We start from the raw sequence: 18,517 nt of genomic DNA, 5'->3' as shown, positions 1-18,517 counted from the left end.
TTACATGGTTCTCACTTTCGCTTCAGTTGAGTTCAGTGTTGACTTATACGTGTTCAGTCCAGTATTCATTTTAGTCAAAACCAAACACTAGTGGTACACAGAGAGTTACGTACTGACAAAAAGACATTTCCATGTTACATAAGAGTGTTGGAGTAAATATAGAGAGGATGAATATAACAATTACAACCTCTATAAAATTGAGGAATTTGCCTTGTGGCTCATTGGTTTCTGCTATAGTTAACTTAAGGAATTCAAAACAAAATAAAAAGCTGTTTTGTTGATCTCAGAGCTGTCAATAGAACATTTTTATTTTAATCACAATGTTTTTATTTTATGTTCCGAACAACTCAAGAACAAGGATCTATTGTGCGATGTGCAGTGACACGTTGAAGTACTGTAGCCTGGTAACACAACACGCTTTCATGTTATGAAGCAGCAAACTGAATTGAACATACAGAATAAGGGGGTGTTTTTACTGTTGATATACAGTGCGTATTCCTGAATCTGTTTTGTGATGTTTAGTGTTTATTTCACGCTCTCTGCAGTTGGCAATGGATGTTGCACCGTGCAAGCCATTCAGCAACATGGTGGACACGGCAGAGATCATTGCTTGCAGTTTTTTGGTCGACTCCATGGTAATTAATTCATCCCTTGCAGATTTGTGGTCGGTAATTAATCTGATATCAGGGATTACAGGGATATAAACCCCATTTAAACATGAGCGAGATTGTGTTTTAAAGGGCCAGAGTGGTTAGCCGTAGCTATTTATCGTAGCTATTATAACTGTACAGATAACTGTAGTTCATTTGGGTCATATATCCCTTATAAATTTATGTTTATGTTATTTAACACTCATACAGTACATGACACATCTTTCACAGCTAATATGAAACACACCGTTTGTGTTTATAATGGTGGACAAAACTAAAAAATTTCGTTTTAATGGGATTTTTAGTTTTGTTGAAACTCGGTTTGTGTACATTATGTTTTCAAATCTTAGTAGATGTAAGTTACATTTCACAGTGATAAGCAAAAATATACAAGATATAGGCATACAAAAAGTCTGACTTCAAATTACAACTGTTTTTAAAAACAGGGATGCAGCTAATGATTTACATCTCCACATTATTTTTTTAATTAATCATTTGGTTTATAAAATGTCAGACAATACTGACAAATAGTGCATATTTTAAATTGCTTGTTTTGTCCAAACTACAGTCTGAAACCCAAAGAATATGTAATTTACAACCACAAAAGACAAAAAAAGAGCCGAAAATCCTTACAATTAATAAGTTGGAACTAGAGAAACTTTGGCATTTTTGCTGGGGAAATTACTTCAGTGATTAACAGATCAAAATACCTGTGTATCAATATTCTGTCGCGCTACTAATCGATTAATGGACTATTATTTCAGCTCAAATATCTTGTTATTTCCACAGAACGCATTCTGGATGGGTATGGGCTGCAGCACTCTCTTCCTGCTCCCGAGCATCATTCTCGCAGTAAAACTAGCCAAGTACTACCGCAGGATGGACACAGAGGATGTTTACGATGAGTGAGTAGTAGTACTTGTTATTCTACTACTACTTTACAACTGCATATACACTTATTTTATAGTTTAAACTTTATAGAATGAGGTATGATATCCTTAAATATACAAGACAGTACAGTCATTTCAATAGATATTTTATCAATGGTTGCACGACATCCTTCTTTCACTTCAGCTTCTTATTCTCTACCTGCTTTCTACAAGTAATAACCTAGATAGGCTGCAAATCATAAATTTGTAGTTTGCTAATCCACTTCCTTGAGGATTTGAATATTAAGTTTTCGATTGAAAAACAAAATAAAGAACCATTTTAGGGGTTCTTTTTTGTCACAGTAGCTGGTTGTCACTGGTTTATTGTTGATTTATTTTCTCCCCCCTTTTCTCTTCCTTGTAGTTCCTCTGTTTCTGGGACTTGGCATTTTACTTTGTGATAACCATTTCTACTATTTCCATCTTCCATATCTTTTATTTTATTTGTTTCATTCCTCTCTGTCAAGCACTTGGCACTTTACAAAGAAACATTGACGCATCTGTCAATTTATATTTCTTTTTCATGGACCATTTGTTCACTCATTTAACCACGGCTTTACACAAATACAATGTAATGTCTCGATCAATGGCATCTCTTGCCGCGTGATCTGTGCTGGGTTACAACTTTCTGGTGCATTTCTATCGCTGAGCATTTCAATAAAATCTTTATGTTTTTTTTTTTGTGTATCTTCATAGCATTGAGACAATTCCCATGAAAACGTAAGACATTTTACCCACCTCCCTCCCCTTTTCAACTTCTATCACTCTGTGCTTTTCTCTGGATCTTGTACATAGACTTGTTTACTAAATTATTGGTGCTTGTTTATGTTTTTAAGCTTGGAATTGCTTTTATGGGTGGATGATGTGGCTTCTTGTCGTGTGCTACCTTAAAAGAAGTGCCCCTTACCTTTCATGAAGGGCTCTTGCAATCATTACCTTACAAGCCCAGCTGTTTTTGTAAGATATAGTGTAAATATAACACTATGGTTTATACTCAAAAAGTATATGTCTCTCAACATTCTTGAAAAGTTTGACTACTCAAAAAGAAAGCATTTTTACTCTAAAACTTTGATCAGCATGTCTTTCACATTACATTTTTCATCCCTTTTTTGTATACGATATTTTGTTTTCAGTATGGAAATTGGTAATAATGGTTATCATAGTGAGAGCTCACAAGGTATCCCAAATCCTATGATGACAAGGTAAACATTAAAATACTCCTGTTACTGCATGTTATTGGAGGTGGAGGCATGCCAGTGGACGGGGGCTTTTTCACAAGCATAATGACTTGGCCGGACAACAGTGCATGCCTTTGAGGGAGTTGATTCATTGTGTGCATACAAAAGAGACACACAGAGACACACAGAAAGATAAACAATAATTACAAAGTTGACAAGTAATGGTAGCTTTAAAAACATCCAAAATGACACATTGTGTTTTTCAATGCTTTTATCAGCTTTGATTTGTCAAGGAATTTTAAGGAGTTGTTCGACAATTTGGGAAATGCACATATTCGCTTTCTTTCTGAGATCGAGTTGAGAAGATTGGTACCGCTCTCATGTTTGTGCGTTAAGTATGGAGTTAGAGCCAAGACAAGCCTAGTTTAGCATAAAGACTGGTAGCAAGAGAAAACAGTTAGCCTGGTTCTGTCTTAAATAAAAATAAAAATGTCTGCTTACCAACACCTCTAAAGCTCACTTATTAATACAATGTAAAGTATCAGTATGTAACACTGTGAGGTTCTTACTGAAAGGTCTGCCATTAAATTTAGTACACACATGTGGCCCTTGTAATGAATTGTAACGACTTTGATGATCCATCTAGCACCATCATCAGATCAAAATAAAAAATGTGTTCATTACTGGTTAATAATAAAATGCCCAACTTTACAGCAGAATTAAACATGTACACCTGGTACAAACACGGTTTTGGTGTCTATAAAAAAAAATGTCTGACTGTAGGGGTGAATTTTTTTATAACTCGTTAATTTAAATTATATTCAGGCTTAAAGTTATGCATAATTAAGGGCGTGCCGCTTTGAGTGAGGTGGGCTGCTATCACAGGAGGTGAGCATAGACTGTGTGCTTCATTTGGCCTGCCTCAGCTTCATCCACGCTCCACCTCTTTGCCCATTTTTAGATGAGTGTCAGGCAATGTCAGGCACTGCTGAGATGGCGACGGCTGGAGCCGCTCACTTTGGGCTTCATTTTGGCTCTTCAGAAACCTTTGGGTGACGTCACCAAGACTACGTTCAAATTTCATACAGTTGAAGCCAAATACCTGCAAAATGAATTACATTCCCATCAGCCCCAGCTGCATTTTTTGTGTATTGCTAATTAGTGAATGTTAGCATGTCAGCAAGGTACCACACCAAAAAAGCTTTGCTAAAATACAGCCTCACAGATCTACATTTCTTTATGTTAAGCCAAGCTAACCATGTCCTGAACTAAGCTCTGTATTTAACGCACATAAATTACATTAATCTTTGCTCAGTTTGTCTCAAGTCAATCATTTTGCTACCATTACTTCTCTATCTTATTGCCAAATGGTCGGCTTTGTGGTTTTGGGGAAATCTACTGTATCACTAACCTACTGCATGCTCTGTGTGCGCACTGGGATGTTGATGTGGAATGAAAATTCTTCCTGTTCCTTCTTCTCATTTAGAGTCAGCCAAAGTCCGATGAATGTGCACCTGATCATTTTGTTCAGAGAGAGGCAAGCATGTCAAGCTTTGGTGTGATGCTGTGAATGCTGCTCCTTTGATTTTCTTCTTAATCTAACAAAACCTCTTAACTGCATGTTATGTTTAAGTTGCATTTGGACGAGGATGCGTTTGGACAGCCAACCTGAACCTACTGTAACGGAGAGTATAATAAGAAGAGAGCAAAACAGCTACACCAGACATCTTTACTTCCACAACAACCGTATTTTAAACTTATAAACTCAAGTGGAGTTTCATTCCAAAGAAAGCTATCCAGTTTTTGAGTGCTGTGTACAAAACAAAAGAAAATATTTTATTTGCCATTTTGTGGTCTTTACTCGAAAACTTTTCAAAGATATAAAATCTAAATATTGAGTGATTAACTTCTATATTTTTCTTTAAATGGATACAATATATTGGAATGAAACTTACAAATCACTGTCCAAAAAATATGATGCCTTTAATCTATGACCTCTGTTGACCTGAAGCTACTGAAAGACGGACACTTCACCCTCCTGTTTCTCTTTCTGGAAAGTGACAAAAGCAGTGAAGTCACATTTACACAAAAGGAATGCGTAAATAAAAATTTGAAAGCCAGGAATTTCAGTACCTGGTGAAATAATCCTTGCGTCACTCGTACTGATCAACGGCCCCATTAAACCCCACTAACATGAATGTTCTTTTGTACTTTCAGACAGTAAAATAGGTTACTTATTGCCCCTTTAAGTGACCGTACAGTTTATCCATCTTTGATGTTGATGAAGCTGTTCTGCTCTCTGCCTTGGGAACCGCTCATCCTGCTTCTCTTCGCAAAATAAAAGAAGAGAAGCAAGCAGCGGTTGTTGAGTTTGTGTCTGTGGCTGTTAATGAATTGCCTTGTGTATGTGTTCCCGTACCGGTAGCATCCCTACCTATGACACTATGAACAGGTTCCCGCGGGCCTCGGCTCCTCCGAGGCACATCGACTGGTGACAGAGAGCTGGCTCTTGTTCTTGCTCCTGAAAGGTAATGAAAACCTTTGCAAGAGACCACTGTTTCTCTAACGCTGTTTCATTTAACTTCTTCCTTCCAATCTTGAATCTCACTTTGCCACAGCTGTCATCTGGTCCTGCTGTTTGTCTACCGTCGCCACACCGTCCATCTCTCTCCTCCGTTTTAATCTAATTTCTTTGTACTTCTTATGTAACCAAACTCTTTAACACTTCTTTACAGCTTGTTTTAGGGCTTTTCTGCTCATAATGACTTTGCAGGAAAACCATCAAGGTGAGAATTGCTAATTTTGGAATCACTAACGAACCATAAATGTCTTCACGGTATTTATGTCTGACTACTTGTGACTGCTTAGTCAGTGTGCTGTAGAGGAGAGAAGCTGAATCTGCTTATGTGCTTGTTTTCTTGTCAGTATTTAGGGACATATACTTTTAAAGACATAACAAAATGTCATTTTCTCCCAAACGATATACAGCATTTTAGAATATAGCTTTTAATAACTGGAGGGAGATATATTATTTTAGAGGACAGCAAGTTGTATAGGACCATAGATTTTTCCAGTAGCAAAAAGCTCTATACGGTCTTTGAAAACCCTCCATGGAGTTTCACAAAAGAATTAACTGACTGCACTCTTATGCCTGTTATTTCACAAAACAGACAGAGCTGCATTAATCTCCAGGGCCATTCAAAAGAGAAAGTTTTGAATTATTCATTTAATATTTTATAACTCTAATTCACTTTTCTCCAATATTTGCTTTCCCAGTGCCCTAGAAAACTAGAACTAAAATACACCATAGTAAGTACGTTTGCCTTCTTATATTTTTTATTTAAGCCATTTCATTGAATGTGTTGCAATCGATCCAACAGCAGAAGGAGTTTTCCGGTTTAATAGTCAGGAATACAATGGTTCAGGACCTTGTTGTTAAGGTGTCCATTTAAGTAATTTACTCTTGTATCAAGTCTGAAAATCTAATTTGGAAGAACAAAAAGTCTGCCAAATTAGAGTTTGTAGCAATTACACCTCAATGGAGAATCAATCTCAAGAAAAAAGGCTGCTCATCAATATTGTCAAGATGGTAAAAAGATTATTTCATCACACTAAAGTTCATTTATTTAATTTCAAGACTTGTGAGGATTGATTAGTGGAGGAGGCTTGTGTAGTTTCCTGACATTATTATGTAAGAGAGCTTTGACGCAAAAAGCAAAGTAGAGTTACAAAAAGCAGTAGAAGTTGTACTAAATTGGTACAAAAGTAGAGCAATGTACTGTATATTCGGTATATTTTGAGTTTACTAATCACATTTTTTTCTTTCTTTACATCTTTTTTTAAGCTGTTCGTTTCACGAGCCCTTCGACCAGAAGAAGCTCAATAAAAGCTAGTCTCCTACAACAGAAGAAGAACACACAAAACCCTTTGGATGTTTTTTTTATTTTTTATCTTTAGCGATCAACTCAACCTCCTCAACCAGGAAGATTAAAGCCTCCTGCAGTTACCTGCTCCCCATCCAAGAAACTCTGCCTGCAGGACATCAAACTCTTCTCCTTACCTAAGCATCAATCTGAGCCAGGCTTGCTCTACTTCTTCTTTTTTTTTTTTGAGAAGGACTGCTGTGTCTGCGTTTACATTTGTTCGGACACAAAACCAACATGAAAAATATATTAGTAACAGGACATGACAATAACTGTGATGCCTGTTCATATTAATGTACTTATTTGTGCTTAAGAAGAAAGTGGCTGAAAGGTTATCCGAAGGTCACGTTAAGCTGCTAGAGGAAACTTTTTCTTCTGCACATAGAATGGATGTATCACATTCAACACATTAATACTAAAAGTGGAAAAGTATGTCATTACATCTGCAAAGCAAAAAGTGCAAATTAACATGAAATTCAATGTGTTATAAAGCACTGTTGGTTCGGTTGGCACATCCTTTTTAACTGCAGCATGTGTGAGTTGGTGGTTGTCAGTGTTCCTTAATGACTGAGAATGGGGTGATTTGAACAAAGTGGTAAAAATATAGAAAGAGGATGGTCCCAGGTGGATTTGTGTGACTAATATAAAGAAATTTAGCATGACTTGTTGAAAAATGTTTACAATATTACAAAACATCCAGACATCTTTGCTGGTTTTTGGGCGAATTGCAAATGACAGGTTGCCTTTCAGAAGTTTTTTTCACACTGGTTTTTGACAGTTATGCTCCTTCTCAAAAGGTAAAATCCACCAACCGATGCTCTTACACTGTTAAATTTGGTCACTAACACTATACATGGTGTTTAAAATCTACTCTTTATTTAAGCTTTTTTAGCATACCCATTTTCCCCTAACTGTGTAATCTACTCTTGTGCCAGGTCTTCATTTCCTACATTTCCCAGAATGCCTTTAAACAACTTTGAAAATAATAATCAAAATAATTATAGCCATTAAGACGAATGCATGTTCAAAGCGTAACATGGCTTGTTGCTGCATTCGGATTTAATGTAAATGTCCGGGGCTGATAATTTGTTTTAACATTGAACAAACTGTTGGCACTAAATCCTGACTAAATTTTAAACTAGTACTTCTTTGCAAAGATTGATTTATTTTTACGGTTTTTGACACCGTAAAAAAGAAAAATCACAAAGATTAGAGAAGTCGGACAACAACATTGTATTATGCGCACGGAAATTAGTTTTAACTTTTTCTTTCCTGTCTTGGGAATCATCTTTGGGACCCTTCAGATTTATCCTTGGAGCATTTAGGGAGCCTCACCCACAGTTTGAGTACATCTTCATTGTAGCTCTGCTGGAAAAATCTGACCACAACATCCTGCCATCAAGGTTTGGCCATTATTACCAACAATACACCACAAAACAGCAAAATCCATCAACAAACGCATCACCAAATACAATTTTACCTTTAAGTGTTGGAGGTGGATTTTCCCTTAAGTCAAAGCATAACTTCTTAATATATCACACACTATGACAAAAGTGTCAGGCTTATAGCTTGTTCCCTAGCTGATTTCAACTGAGTTCACTAACATGAGATTTTTACTGAGATCTTTCTTGCTTTTCATAGTGATGATAAGTTTAAAGTGGAGAAATACTTTCTCAAGCCAAATTTCTTTTTTACTGTAGGTCTCAGGTCTTTAGTGGTTTATCAATTATGTGCTTATTTCTTTCTGCTTTTTAAAACTCCACAGTAGCTATGGATACATTGAAAGAAAAACTATATAGAACGAGTGAATGTACTCAAGAGCTATTTTTTATTTTGTATTAAATGATATTGGCTGAGAAATATGCTGAACTCTCATCACTAACGCATTGGGCAAGCCAATGCAGTTATCCCACTCACCTCGCCTCAATGTTTACAGGTTAGATTTGCAGCGGCTGTCAGTAATGACGGTGACACATTAGACAATCCATTCATGGGACAATTCAAATAGTAGAAAACCAGTAGAATGCTATACCGTTGATGGTGTTGATGCTCATTGAAAAAAAAAAAATGTCCATCTTAACATTAAAAGTCTGAATTTTATACATTTAGCTGATTGAATACGCTAACCATGCATCACCAGAATAAGCTAGCCTAGAGTAACTATCTTACAGTACCAAATGTCACTTTACAGCACTAAGAAATATGATTTTACATTTAATCTAGTAAAAACAGAAAACTTTCAACCAGATGAAATAGAGTACATTTCAACACTTTTACTGTATTTTGTTGATTTTAGGAAAGAGCTGAAACGATTTTCAAATAACTTTGTTGCTAGCTTTTTGATCACCTACCACCTAAAGCCAACTGATTAGCATTAACAAATACAGAAAATATTAATATTGTCTGTACATTATTCCTTTTTTATATAACAATGTGTAAGTAAATAATTAATTTCATGAATCAAAAGGAATACATTTCATAATTTTAGATAAGTTTTGGCCAAACAATTACCTAGGCTAGTTAGCTAGTAGCTACAAAGCTAGCTACCTTTCTTACATAGCCTATAGTAGCTCATATACTAGTAGTATATACGGTACTGTATACTACAGTACACGTAGTAGTAGCATAAATAAGCAGTATGCTGTACATACTGTACCAGTGTTCTGGATTCAAAACGGCATTAGCGGACAGTTTCTTACTTGTTTCTTGTTAAGATGGACATTTTTTAAGTATCTGTGTGCTCACTTCGACAGGACTATCATTCTTGTCTGCTAGCGTCTGGATGTAACCCGTCTTGGGCAAAAAAATAGAATTTTACTAAGTGCTTAACATTGATATCGTGTATCTGAACCTTCAGGACGGATACAGTGGTAACTGGTTTGAACTGCGATGCTTCAAAGTTGGGCACTGATGGAGCAACTGAAGAGGAACATTTTTATGTGGTGGTGAAAAGTGTATAAATTGTGAATAAACTTTAAAATTCAATTTATTGTTGTCAGTTTTTTTTCAGTTTTGTTTACATTTTAGTTCCTTTCTAAGATATAAGTTATGTCAGAGAAAATAAACAGTAGTGTATTGAGTAGGAAGTGGATTTTTTGGGTAACATGCTTTTAACTTTATGTGGCCAAATATTTTTGGTTTAATCCAAATGAGACATGTAACATGCAGTGGTGGAAGAAGAACTTAGATCTTTTACCTATGCAATACACAGTGTAGAAATACTCCAATTCATGCATTTAAAATCTTACTTAAGGAAAAGTACAAAAGTATTAGCATCAACAAAGTACAAACTTAAAGTAATGAATTGTGACTATTTATGCATTAATGAGGTCACTTTAATAATGCAGATAGTAAATGTGGGGCTAATTTTAATCTATTTATATACATGTTGTTAATGAATTACTTTATATACTTCTGGGTAGCTTGTAAACATCCCCTGGAATATCAATAAAGTTATTGATATAATAGCATTGTAATGTATTTGTTGATTATATTTTATTATTAATCTAACTTAAGTTATCAAATAAATGAAGTGATGTAAGTACAATATTTCCCTCTGAAATGTCGTGGGGTAGAAGTAAAGTGAAATACTCAAGTAAAGTACAACTACCTCAAAATTACAGTACTTGAGTGAATGTATTTAGTTACATTCCACCACTGGTATCATGAGCCATATTGCTCAAAGTGCATGTTAAATTTAACACAAGACTGCACATTCTTATGTGGTGCTGACACTGCTGGCCAGCGCCCACTGGTTGCATTACTGGTCAGCTATTTTCAATAGGAGATGATTATCTTCTTCCGTAAGCTTCGTTCTGCGGTTTCTCAGGCACCAAACAGTATGTGAATAAACACCACCAGCAAAACCAGCCGACTCATTTCTACTTCTAAATAACCTTGTATAAAAGACAGAGAACAAAAAAAACGTTGAAAACAGAAGCAGCGTTTCAGAGAAAATGTCTCTTTTTTTTCTTCACTTGCACATCAAAACACTGTGTTTAAATGTTATTTCCGAGATACTGAACAAGTTGTACATTACTGTATGTACAATCCATCTTTAGCTTGATGGGTAGAGCCATACACTAACACTGCCAGCAGGGGCTCCAATGCTATAATAGTATGCACTATACAGGAGCTTTGGAGAAACCTATTCCTGTTTACTGTCATGAGGAAAATGTAATAGTCGAGAGCCAACAAAGAAAATGCTTACAATATATATCACAATACATTATGGGCCAAGATGTTTTAATTCCAATAGCTTTATATTTATTATTGGAGCTCCACATGCACAGCTTTTTAGCTTTCAAATGTGTCTTGACCTTTTTTGTTAAAACAAATTTAAAAAATGTATTGTTGTTTATAAGTTAAACAACATAAGTATTTTGCCCCATGTTAAGAGCGGGCATACACAACTGCCCCACATAGGGATAAATAAAGCTAAATATTTAAGTGAATATCATGCACACCAGTGGACATACTATGCATTTACACAGGAAGATACATCAGACAAAGTGTGCTAGTGAATATGCTGCAATCTCAGGGGAAACAAACACTCCAGGGGTGAAGAGAATACTTTGAGAAACACTGCTGGTTTTGCAGCAGCTTTAGAATTTCATTTTTTTATTTATTTTTTAAAGACAATGAACTAAAATTGTGACAAAATTACTGATGGAATAAGCCTGAAAGTCATTATTGGACAGTGGTAAAAAGTAACTAAGTAGGCTACAGTTAATCAGATACCTTACTTAAATACAATTTAAAGGTGCTTTAACTTAACTTGGAGTATTTTAATTGTAATCTACTTTATACTTCTACTGCACTATATTTCAGAAGGACATATTGTGCTTTTTACTCCACTACATTTGTGTCACAGCTGGAGTTAGAGATTAAAATTTCACAAACAAGACATATGATCAATTCATAAAATATGATACTGTGATGCAGCTTAAACTATACAACAGTAGTTAAATGTGCTCCACGAGTGTTAACATTAAAGTTCTGCATTTGTGTAAAAGTGCATTAATAATAATGTTCCAATAATATGATATTACTCTGAAAGGGGTCATTCTGCCTAACAATAATTTTTACTTTAATACCTATTGCTGTTAATACCTTTTACTTTAATTGAAATATTGAATGTAGGACTTTAAGTATTTTTACAGAGCACCTTTTACTTGAGTAAAACATATGAATACTTCTTCCAACACTGTAATTAAACTGTGGGTATACTGGTTATCTTTAAAAAAACTGTGCTTTTTAAAAAACATGTGTGTTTACATGTACTGTATATTAATGAACATTAGGTGACACATTGTGACCCTAAAGTATTTTTCACTTCACTTAGTGAAGTTAAATCTCTTCCAGATGTGTTGACTACATGTCCTGCATTACTCACAGTGGGACCTTTTTCTCCAGTTGGGCCTGAAAATAAAGCCTACCCCACCCCACAATATCTGACCACAACCAGGGCTATCTTCCTCGGTCTTATACAGACATTTCTTGTTCTTTCTTAATTGGCAGGTTTACTTACCACGCTCTACACTGAACTAAGTCTGTCATGTATGAGTGACTTCTACTCACGTTTCTTTGTGGTTGTGCCGTCTGATTGCATTTATATCTGGGAGGGAAATCATAGGCTACTCTGCGTGGTTGTGGGCTCCAACTGACTAAAAAAAACACCTTAAAACAAGCAACAACTTGAGGGCTTTTCCCAGGCATGCCACATTTCTTTTAAATTGAGACACAGGAGAATTATTATAAACTATGTTTGCTCGATTGTATCAACCCTTTTGGCAACAGAAATGCATCAGACTGTTTGCTAGGAATTGTTCTATAAGATGCAATTTACATAATTTAGTTCTTGTTTATGTATGAAAATTTGTACTTAAAACCTGGATAAACATGGGCATCACTGTAAACAATCTCATGTGGCCCTTGCCCTCTTCAGATGGCTATGACCGATGTAGTCGCTGCTCTCCTCCTCCCGTACAAGTTTTGTTTGTTTTTGTCTGACTGCCTATTTTGTAACTTGAATTCCTTCCTTGTCTGCTAGCCAATAAATAGCAGGAGGGACCTTCAGCTTGAGCAGTCCTTCTCTCCTCCTCTTACACTCAGCATCCATCTGACACCATGTGGACCCAGGACAGCGCTCTGCTGCTACTGCTCGCCTGCTGCCTTTGGTCAGCCGAGGCTCAGAGCGACGGGAGACAAAGCTTCTGGGACGATCCCATCAAATTTAAAACTAAGGCCAATGACATGTGCTCCATGATCATCACCGGTCAAGGGGAATACACCAGGATGAGGCTGTCGTGCCAGAGCAACAAGCGCTCCTACTGGTGTGTATACATCGGCAAGCCTCACACCTGCCGCACCTACAACAAAAACCCTCGTCACTACTTCGTCCAGATGACGTGGGGCCTCAGAAAGCTCCAAAACGCCTGCCAGGGGGCCCCGAGGCAGATCAAACCTCACATGTGCAGGAAGGCAACTGATGACTCTCAAATGATCTTCTCATCGGCTTCCTTCCCCCGGTCATCGCCAGAGGCTTCATCTAGGACAGGAGGAAGACCTCAACCTCGTCCTGCACCCACAAGGCAAGCCATTCGAGTCCCACCACGAGAGAAAACAACACCGAGAGCCAATCCACAACCATCGGCACCTCCTGTCGAGAGCAATGCTAAGAGGATGGCTCGGCAGTACTGCTGGAGGTCACTTCAAGGCATCTGCTCCTACTTCATCGGTTTGTTTCGGAAATAACGAGGAAGGTGAGCAGCTGTAGCGGGCCTCTTCGTTAACACACAGCTTTTATTATGTTCTTTTATGACTAACCTAAGAGTACTGTGGTGGAATGAGGAATCCTGTGTATTTACATTTAAAGTTTGCCTGCAGCATTCATATGCAAAATTCTAACTTTTTTTTTTTTTTTCCATTGCTCAAAATATTACTGATGCACATAATTTACAACTGTATATGCATTTTGCCCCTCTGTTATATTCACAGATTTACAATTCTGATGAAGATCACTTTGGATGTCTGATTAAAGTGGCCCTTGGAGGGGAATCACAGAACAGCAGTTTGTTTATCAGCAGTAAAAGAACTGCAGTGCTCTCTTCAGGGGAAGAGATGGTACTGCAGTGACGTCCAAAGCAAGATTTCTCAGTGAACCTTACATGCATCTTCTTCCAAATATCACAGCTTGGAAAAACTCGACTTCCTGTCTAAATAGTGTTAGAACAAACAATATGGTTCACACAGCAGGCTATAACACACGTGTGTGAAATAGCACAAGTACTGCTTTAACTTGTGAGAATATTTCTGCACAAAACTTTACAACAATATACGGGCCCAGGGCTGGAGGGGACAGACAACTCATTGGTGTCACTAATTTGTTTTTTGTGTTGTTTACTTGAATATAATCTACTTGCATCACGTATTATTACCTTGAATATGACATTGTTTGGAAAGACTAAGGTTTTTCCATTTAGGGCGGAAAGGCAGTGATTTCTGTATCAGTGTATTTGACAGAAAAATATGATGAATGTGAAAATGATTTTGTTAAATAAATAAACATTATTCTCAGTTATTCTGTGTCGATAAGATGATTTTATTGCCCCTTCTTGATGAAAAACTACAAAAATCATGCAAAAGGGTTTCATGTTTTGAGTTTATTAAGACTTGATAGCAAAAGAACAGCAATATTGAAAATGACTGCTATACAATATCGTTATAAAAATCATCATAGCCATCATCAAATAGTGGAACTACCTGCTATACCGTATTTGACCGTTAGGTGCCACTGTGGCTTCAGTTAAACAGACCACCAAGTTCAGTAATTTTCTACTGCAGGGACATCTGGCTCCTTTCAAGATATTTTCAGTAATTTTATCTTTGGAACACTATACTAACAGATGGTGCAGTGAAGGCTTTTAAAGAAGAGAAAGTTATTTGCATTTGCTCAAAATGAATGCCTTAAAAGTGAAGTTATCATAAAAGCAGGTGGGACTTCTAGTTTTAGTCCTAATATCTCAACATAAATCTGGTGTTTACAGCTTTATACAAACAAAAGTACAAGTCTGAAGTCTCGATTAGTTTAAATCAGTTTCAACTTAGAACTAAAACAAGGAGAAATTAGATGCCAACAGTGAGAAAAAAAGACTAATTACCCTTTATTTACTCCTTTTTAATTACCAAAATTACCCTTTAAAATGAAATTATCTCACTGTTGCTGTATGTTAAGCAGATTTTGGTGGTATTATCTTATTACATTTTAACATTAACAAATAATTTCATTGATTTGATTACAATTTAACATGTTACAAAATGGCATTACAAGCTTCTATTATATAAATAATAGTCTTTACAAACTATTAAAATATTTCACTGACAATTTGACTCAAAATATCTCTAGTCTGACTATGAACTAATCAAACTTTGTAAACTGCCCAATCTTGCAGAGAGAGAGAGAGAGTGTGTGTGTGTGTGTGTGTGTGTGTGTGTGTGTGTGTGTGTGTGTGTGTGAAGGGAGGGCTGGTTCTTCAGCAGACTGTAGCTGCAAGTACAGTAAAGGCGACTCAGCTCTCGGGACTGTAAACCAACGTTTACTGTGGAAACTTCAGGTAAGTTATGTCATCTGCTACATCTGGGCTCAGTGTGTAATGATCTGTGATTACTAATCACTTTGGTATTAGTATAGTATTAGGACGTGTGTGTGTGTGTGTGTGTGTGTGTGTGTGTGTGTGTGTGTGTGGTGGCTGAAACTTCATTACCTAATAATACATTACCTTATAACGTTCCTACAGAGATTTAAAGGCTCTATAAGGTACTTGATTAATTACTGTAAATTCCTCATTTGATGATATTGTATAAAAAGGTGTGTGTGTCTGCACTTGGAACATTCATGTCACACTTTAATCTGATTGTTTCATCTTTTAAATCAAGGATTAAATCTTTGTTTGGCTGATCCTTTTACTCAATTTATTTTGGGGTTATTTATTCACATCTCTTATTGCACTGTAACTTTTTAATCCGATTTATTCCTTCAGAGTTTAATTTTATTTTCAATTTTATTTCATTCTGTTAAATTGAATCTATATGCAACTTTTAAATTGCCTTGTGTTTCTTTTATATATTATATTAATGTGAAGCACTTTAACTGCCTTAAAAAGGATGCTGTTCTAAAAACCTGCCTTGCTTTTTTGTCTAGCCTAGACAAAAAAACCTAGAGTGCCCAAATTATGTTTATGTAAGAAAATGAGTTGTTTCCATCTAAAACAGAGATCTTCAACAGGGGGTCCGGGACCCCTAGGGGGTCCTCAGAGTAGCTGCAGGGGGGCCGCCAAATTATTTTTCAGTGGTTTAAAAAAAGAAAAAGAAAAGTAAACTATAAAATATGTCTGAAAATATACATACACATGAATCTAACATATTATTAGTAAAGATATATATTTTTTATGTGGCCTATAGATAAGTTAGCCATCCACAGATACAGTTAAAGGAACACGCCGACTTATTGGGAATTTATCTTACTCACCGTAAACCCCAGAGTTAGACAAGTCGATACATACCCTTCTCATCTCAGTGCGTGCTGTAAGGCTGTCTGACGCCGTCAGGCCAGCACAGAACATGCAGGTGAATGGTTCCAGTAATCCTACTGCTCCGAATAAGTGACAAAATAACACCAACATGTTCCTATTTAGATGTTGTGATTTGTATAGTCACAGGGTGTACAAATAACAAGTACGAGACACATGACACATGAAACATGAGACACAGCCGTCTTCTAACTGTAAACAAACCGGGAACTATATTCTCAGGCGGAAGAATATAGTACTTTGGGGGAGTGATATGCTGCAGCAAGCCTGTCTGAGAATATAGTTCCCGGTTTGTTTACGGCTAGAAGATGGCTGTGTCTCATATGTTGTTTTGTGTACACGCTGTGACTCTACAAATCACAACATGTAAATAGGAACATGTTGGAGTTAATTTGTCACTTTTGTCACAATTTGGAGCAGTAGGATTACTGGAACCATTCACCTCCAGGATCTGTGCTGGGCTAAGCTAATGCTAGAGCTGTCAGAAAGCGTTACAGCACGCACGGAGATGAGAAGGGTATGTATCGACTTGAATAAGTTAAAGTCCCAATAAGTCGGCGTGTTCCTTTAAGCTTAAGGATTTACTGTGCCACATTTTAATGTTAAAACATGATGTATAAATATACGAATATGCCAACATTTTTATTTAGTTTAAAAGCTTATATTAGTATTGTATGCACCGTGAAAAGGTATGTGTAAAGGCTTTAGGCCACCCTACACATTATTGTAGGTCCAGTTTAATATGCAACTAAATTGTATACAATATATGTAGTAGGGGGTCCCTGCTCCGTCTATCTTTCAGTTAAGGGTTCTTTGGACTAAAAAACGTTGAAGACCCCTGATCTGAAACATAGGTATAATATGGAATTACCATGATTCTTTTTAATAAGGGAAATGAAAGGGATTTAAGGTCAGATATCTAAATCCTAATTTATCCTCTTGCAGGGCGTTTTATACTGGTTTCATGGCTCTCCTTACCAATGTCACCATCCTGCTGGTCCTGGTTTGTATTTCCCATCAGCTGGTGTTGAGCAGCTGCCAAAGGAGCCAAGGACGGAGGGGACGAGGAGTGGACAGAGGACAACGTAAGGACAGGCCAGGGCTGAGGGTGGGCCGCCAATCCAAATCTGACTCTGCACAACCCATTAAGGGCAAAATGGTTACCAAAGACAAGTTCCAGTGCACCTGGGCAGCAACAGGTGAGGACCTCTTCATCCTTGGTGTCACCTGCAAGAAGGGGGGCAGGAGCTTCAGCTGTGAATATGTCGCCAGACCGGCTGTCTGTCCCCAGTACCATTCCAATGTCAAACTTTACTGGAAGCAAATCGCCAGAGCTCTGAAGAAGCATAAGAGTTTGTGCCAGGACAGCAGTCCATTGGTCAGGGCAGGTGTGTGCAAAAGATCTGCCAGAGATGCTCATTTCAGACTCCATAATCCTCAGAGGAAGACTGACCCACCTTCCGATCCACAACCAGCACCCAGAGCTATCAAATCCTGTAAACCTGGTAACAAGAAGTTGGCTGAGGAGCACTGCAACGCCTCCTGGTCGACTTTTTGCACGTTCTTTTTTACTATGGTGCAGGATTATGATTGCTGAGACAGAAAAAAAAAATCATCTCTCTATGCAGAATACTTCTTTCTAGTATTTCTCCACATTGTTAACTGTGATTCTATCCCTCAATTATAATTTTTTTTCTATCTATTCTTTAATGATTGCTCTATGATTGTCAATTTGGGAGACATTTACTGGGGTGATAACTTGCTTTTTAAGATAATACTTAGATTGTTTCCTGTAGCATAACACAATGTAAGCACATAGCATCTCAATTTTTGTGTCTCTAGACAGCACAACTTCATTTAATTTCATTAAACAAATTTGTTTTCTATCATACTCCTTTCATTCTTCATTCAAAAAAACCTACTTAAACAAGAGAAGCCCATCTTGTCCTTCATGATAAAGCTCTTTTCTGTGTTTTCCAAATGTGTGTGTGCACAGTCCTGCTAAAGGTATTTGCTGGGAGATTAGTGCATGTTGGGTATTGACACAGTCATTTAACCAGAGGGAGTAGGATTTTTAGAAAGCCTTGGCTTGCATACTTTGGCACTGACAAGCCTCTGAATCCACACATGCTCAACTTGCAAAATCAAAGTCAAAGGGCAAGTTAAGAATATCAAATAATACTGTCAACAAAAGATATTTGGCAGATTAAACTGAAGATATATTATGTTTGGCATTTATAACAGGAT

The 18,517-nt window shown here is 36.9% G+C and overlaps 3 protein-coding genes across 12 annotated transcripts in view; all 3 read left to right on the top strand.

Annotated features, from left to right (window-relative positions):
- prom1a (prominin 1a) overlaps positions 1–9,665 on the top strand; it is an 85,166-nt gene extending 75,501 nt beyond the window's left edge. For 2 of the 10 annotated variants that reach the window (XM_028588903.1, XM_028588913.1), the window contains 6 exons: positions 546–635; positions 1,440–1,555; positions 2,276–2,299; positions 2,713–2,781; positions 5,183–6,066; positions 6,602–9,665. In XM_028588903.1, coding sequence (XP_028444704.1) covers positions 546–635; positions 1,440–1,555; positions 2,276–2,299; positions 2,713–2,781; positions 5,183–5,252 — 369 coding nt within the window. In that variant the 3' untranslated portion in view covers positions 5,253–6,066; positions 6,602–9,665. Of the gene's footprint in view, positions 1–545; positions 636–1,439; positions 1,556–1,943; positions 4,832–5,182; positions 6,067–6,601 lie in introns of those variants that run through there. The other 8 variants (XM_028588904.1, XM_028588905.1, XM_028588908.1 and 5 more) reach the window with 8 other exon arrangements.
- A 3,131-nt stretch (positions 9,666–12,796) lies between these two features.
- fgfbp2a (fibroblast growth factor binding protein 2a) lies at positions 12,797–13,738 on the top strand. Its single transcript, XM_028590192.1, has 2 exons — positions 12,797–13,444; positions 13,680–13,738. Exon 1 carries the CDS (start codon positions 12,810–12,812, stop codon positions 13,434–13,436), a length of 627 nt encoding a protein of 208 aa, XP_028445993.1. The 5' UTR covers positions 12,797–12,809; the 3' UTR covers positions 13,437–13,444; positions 13,680–13,738.
- A 1,481-nt stretch (positions 13,739–15,219) lies between these two features.
- Positions 15,220–18,109, top strand: fgfbp1a (fibroblast growth factor binding protein 1a). Its single transcript, XM_028590258.1, has 2 exons — positions 15,220–15,295; positions 17,216–18,109. The coding sequence occupies exon 2, from the start codon at positions 17,235–17,237 to the stop codon at positions 17,865–17,867; it is 633 nt and encodes a 210-aa protein (XP_028446059.1). The 5' UTR covers positions 15,220–15,295; positions 17,216–17,234; the 3' UTR covers positions 17,868–18,109.
- Positions 18,110–18,517: the final 408 nt, after the last annotated feature.

This window comes from Perca flavescens, chromosome 10 (genome assembly GCF_004354835.1).
Source record: "Perca flavescens isolate YP-PL-M2 chromosome 10, PFLA_1.0, whole genome shotgun sequence".
Taxonomy (NCBI): domain Eukaryota; kingdom Metazoa; phylum Chordata; class Actinopteri; order Perciformes; family Percidae; genus Perca; species Perca flavescens.
The sequence above is the reverse complement of the archived record's forward strand: the minus strand, read 5'-3'. Positions and strand labels throughout refer to the sequence as shown.

Coding starts and splice junctions, on each gene's coding strand:
- fgfbp2a (XM_028590192.1), top strand. CDS start 12,810: ATGTGGACCCAGGACAGCGCTCTGCTGCTACTGCTCGCCTGCTGCCTT.
- fgfbp1a (XM_028590258.1), top strand. CDS start 17,235: ATGGCTCTCCTTACCAATGTCACCATCCTGCTGGTCCTGGTTTGTATT.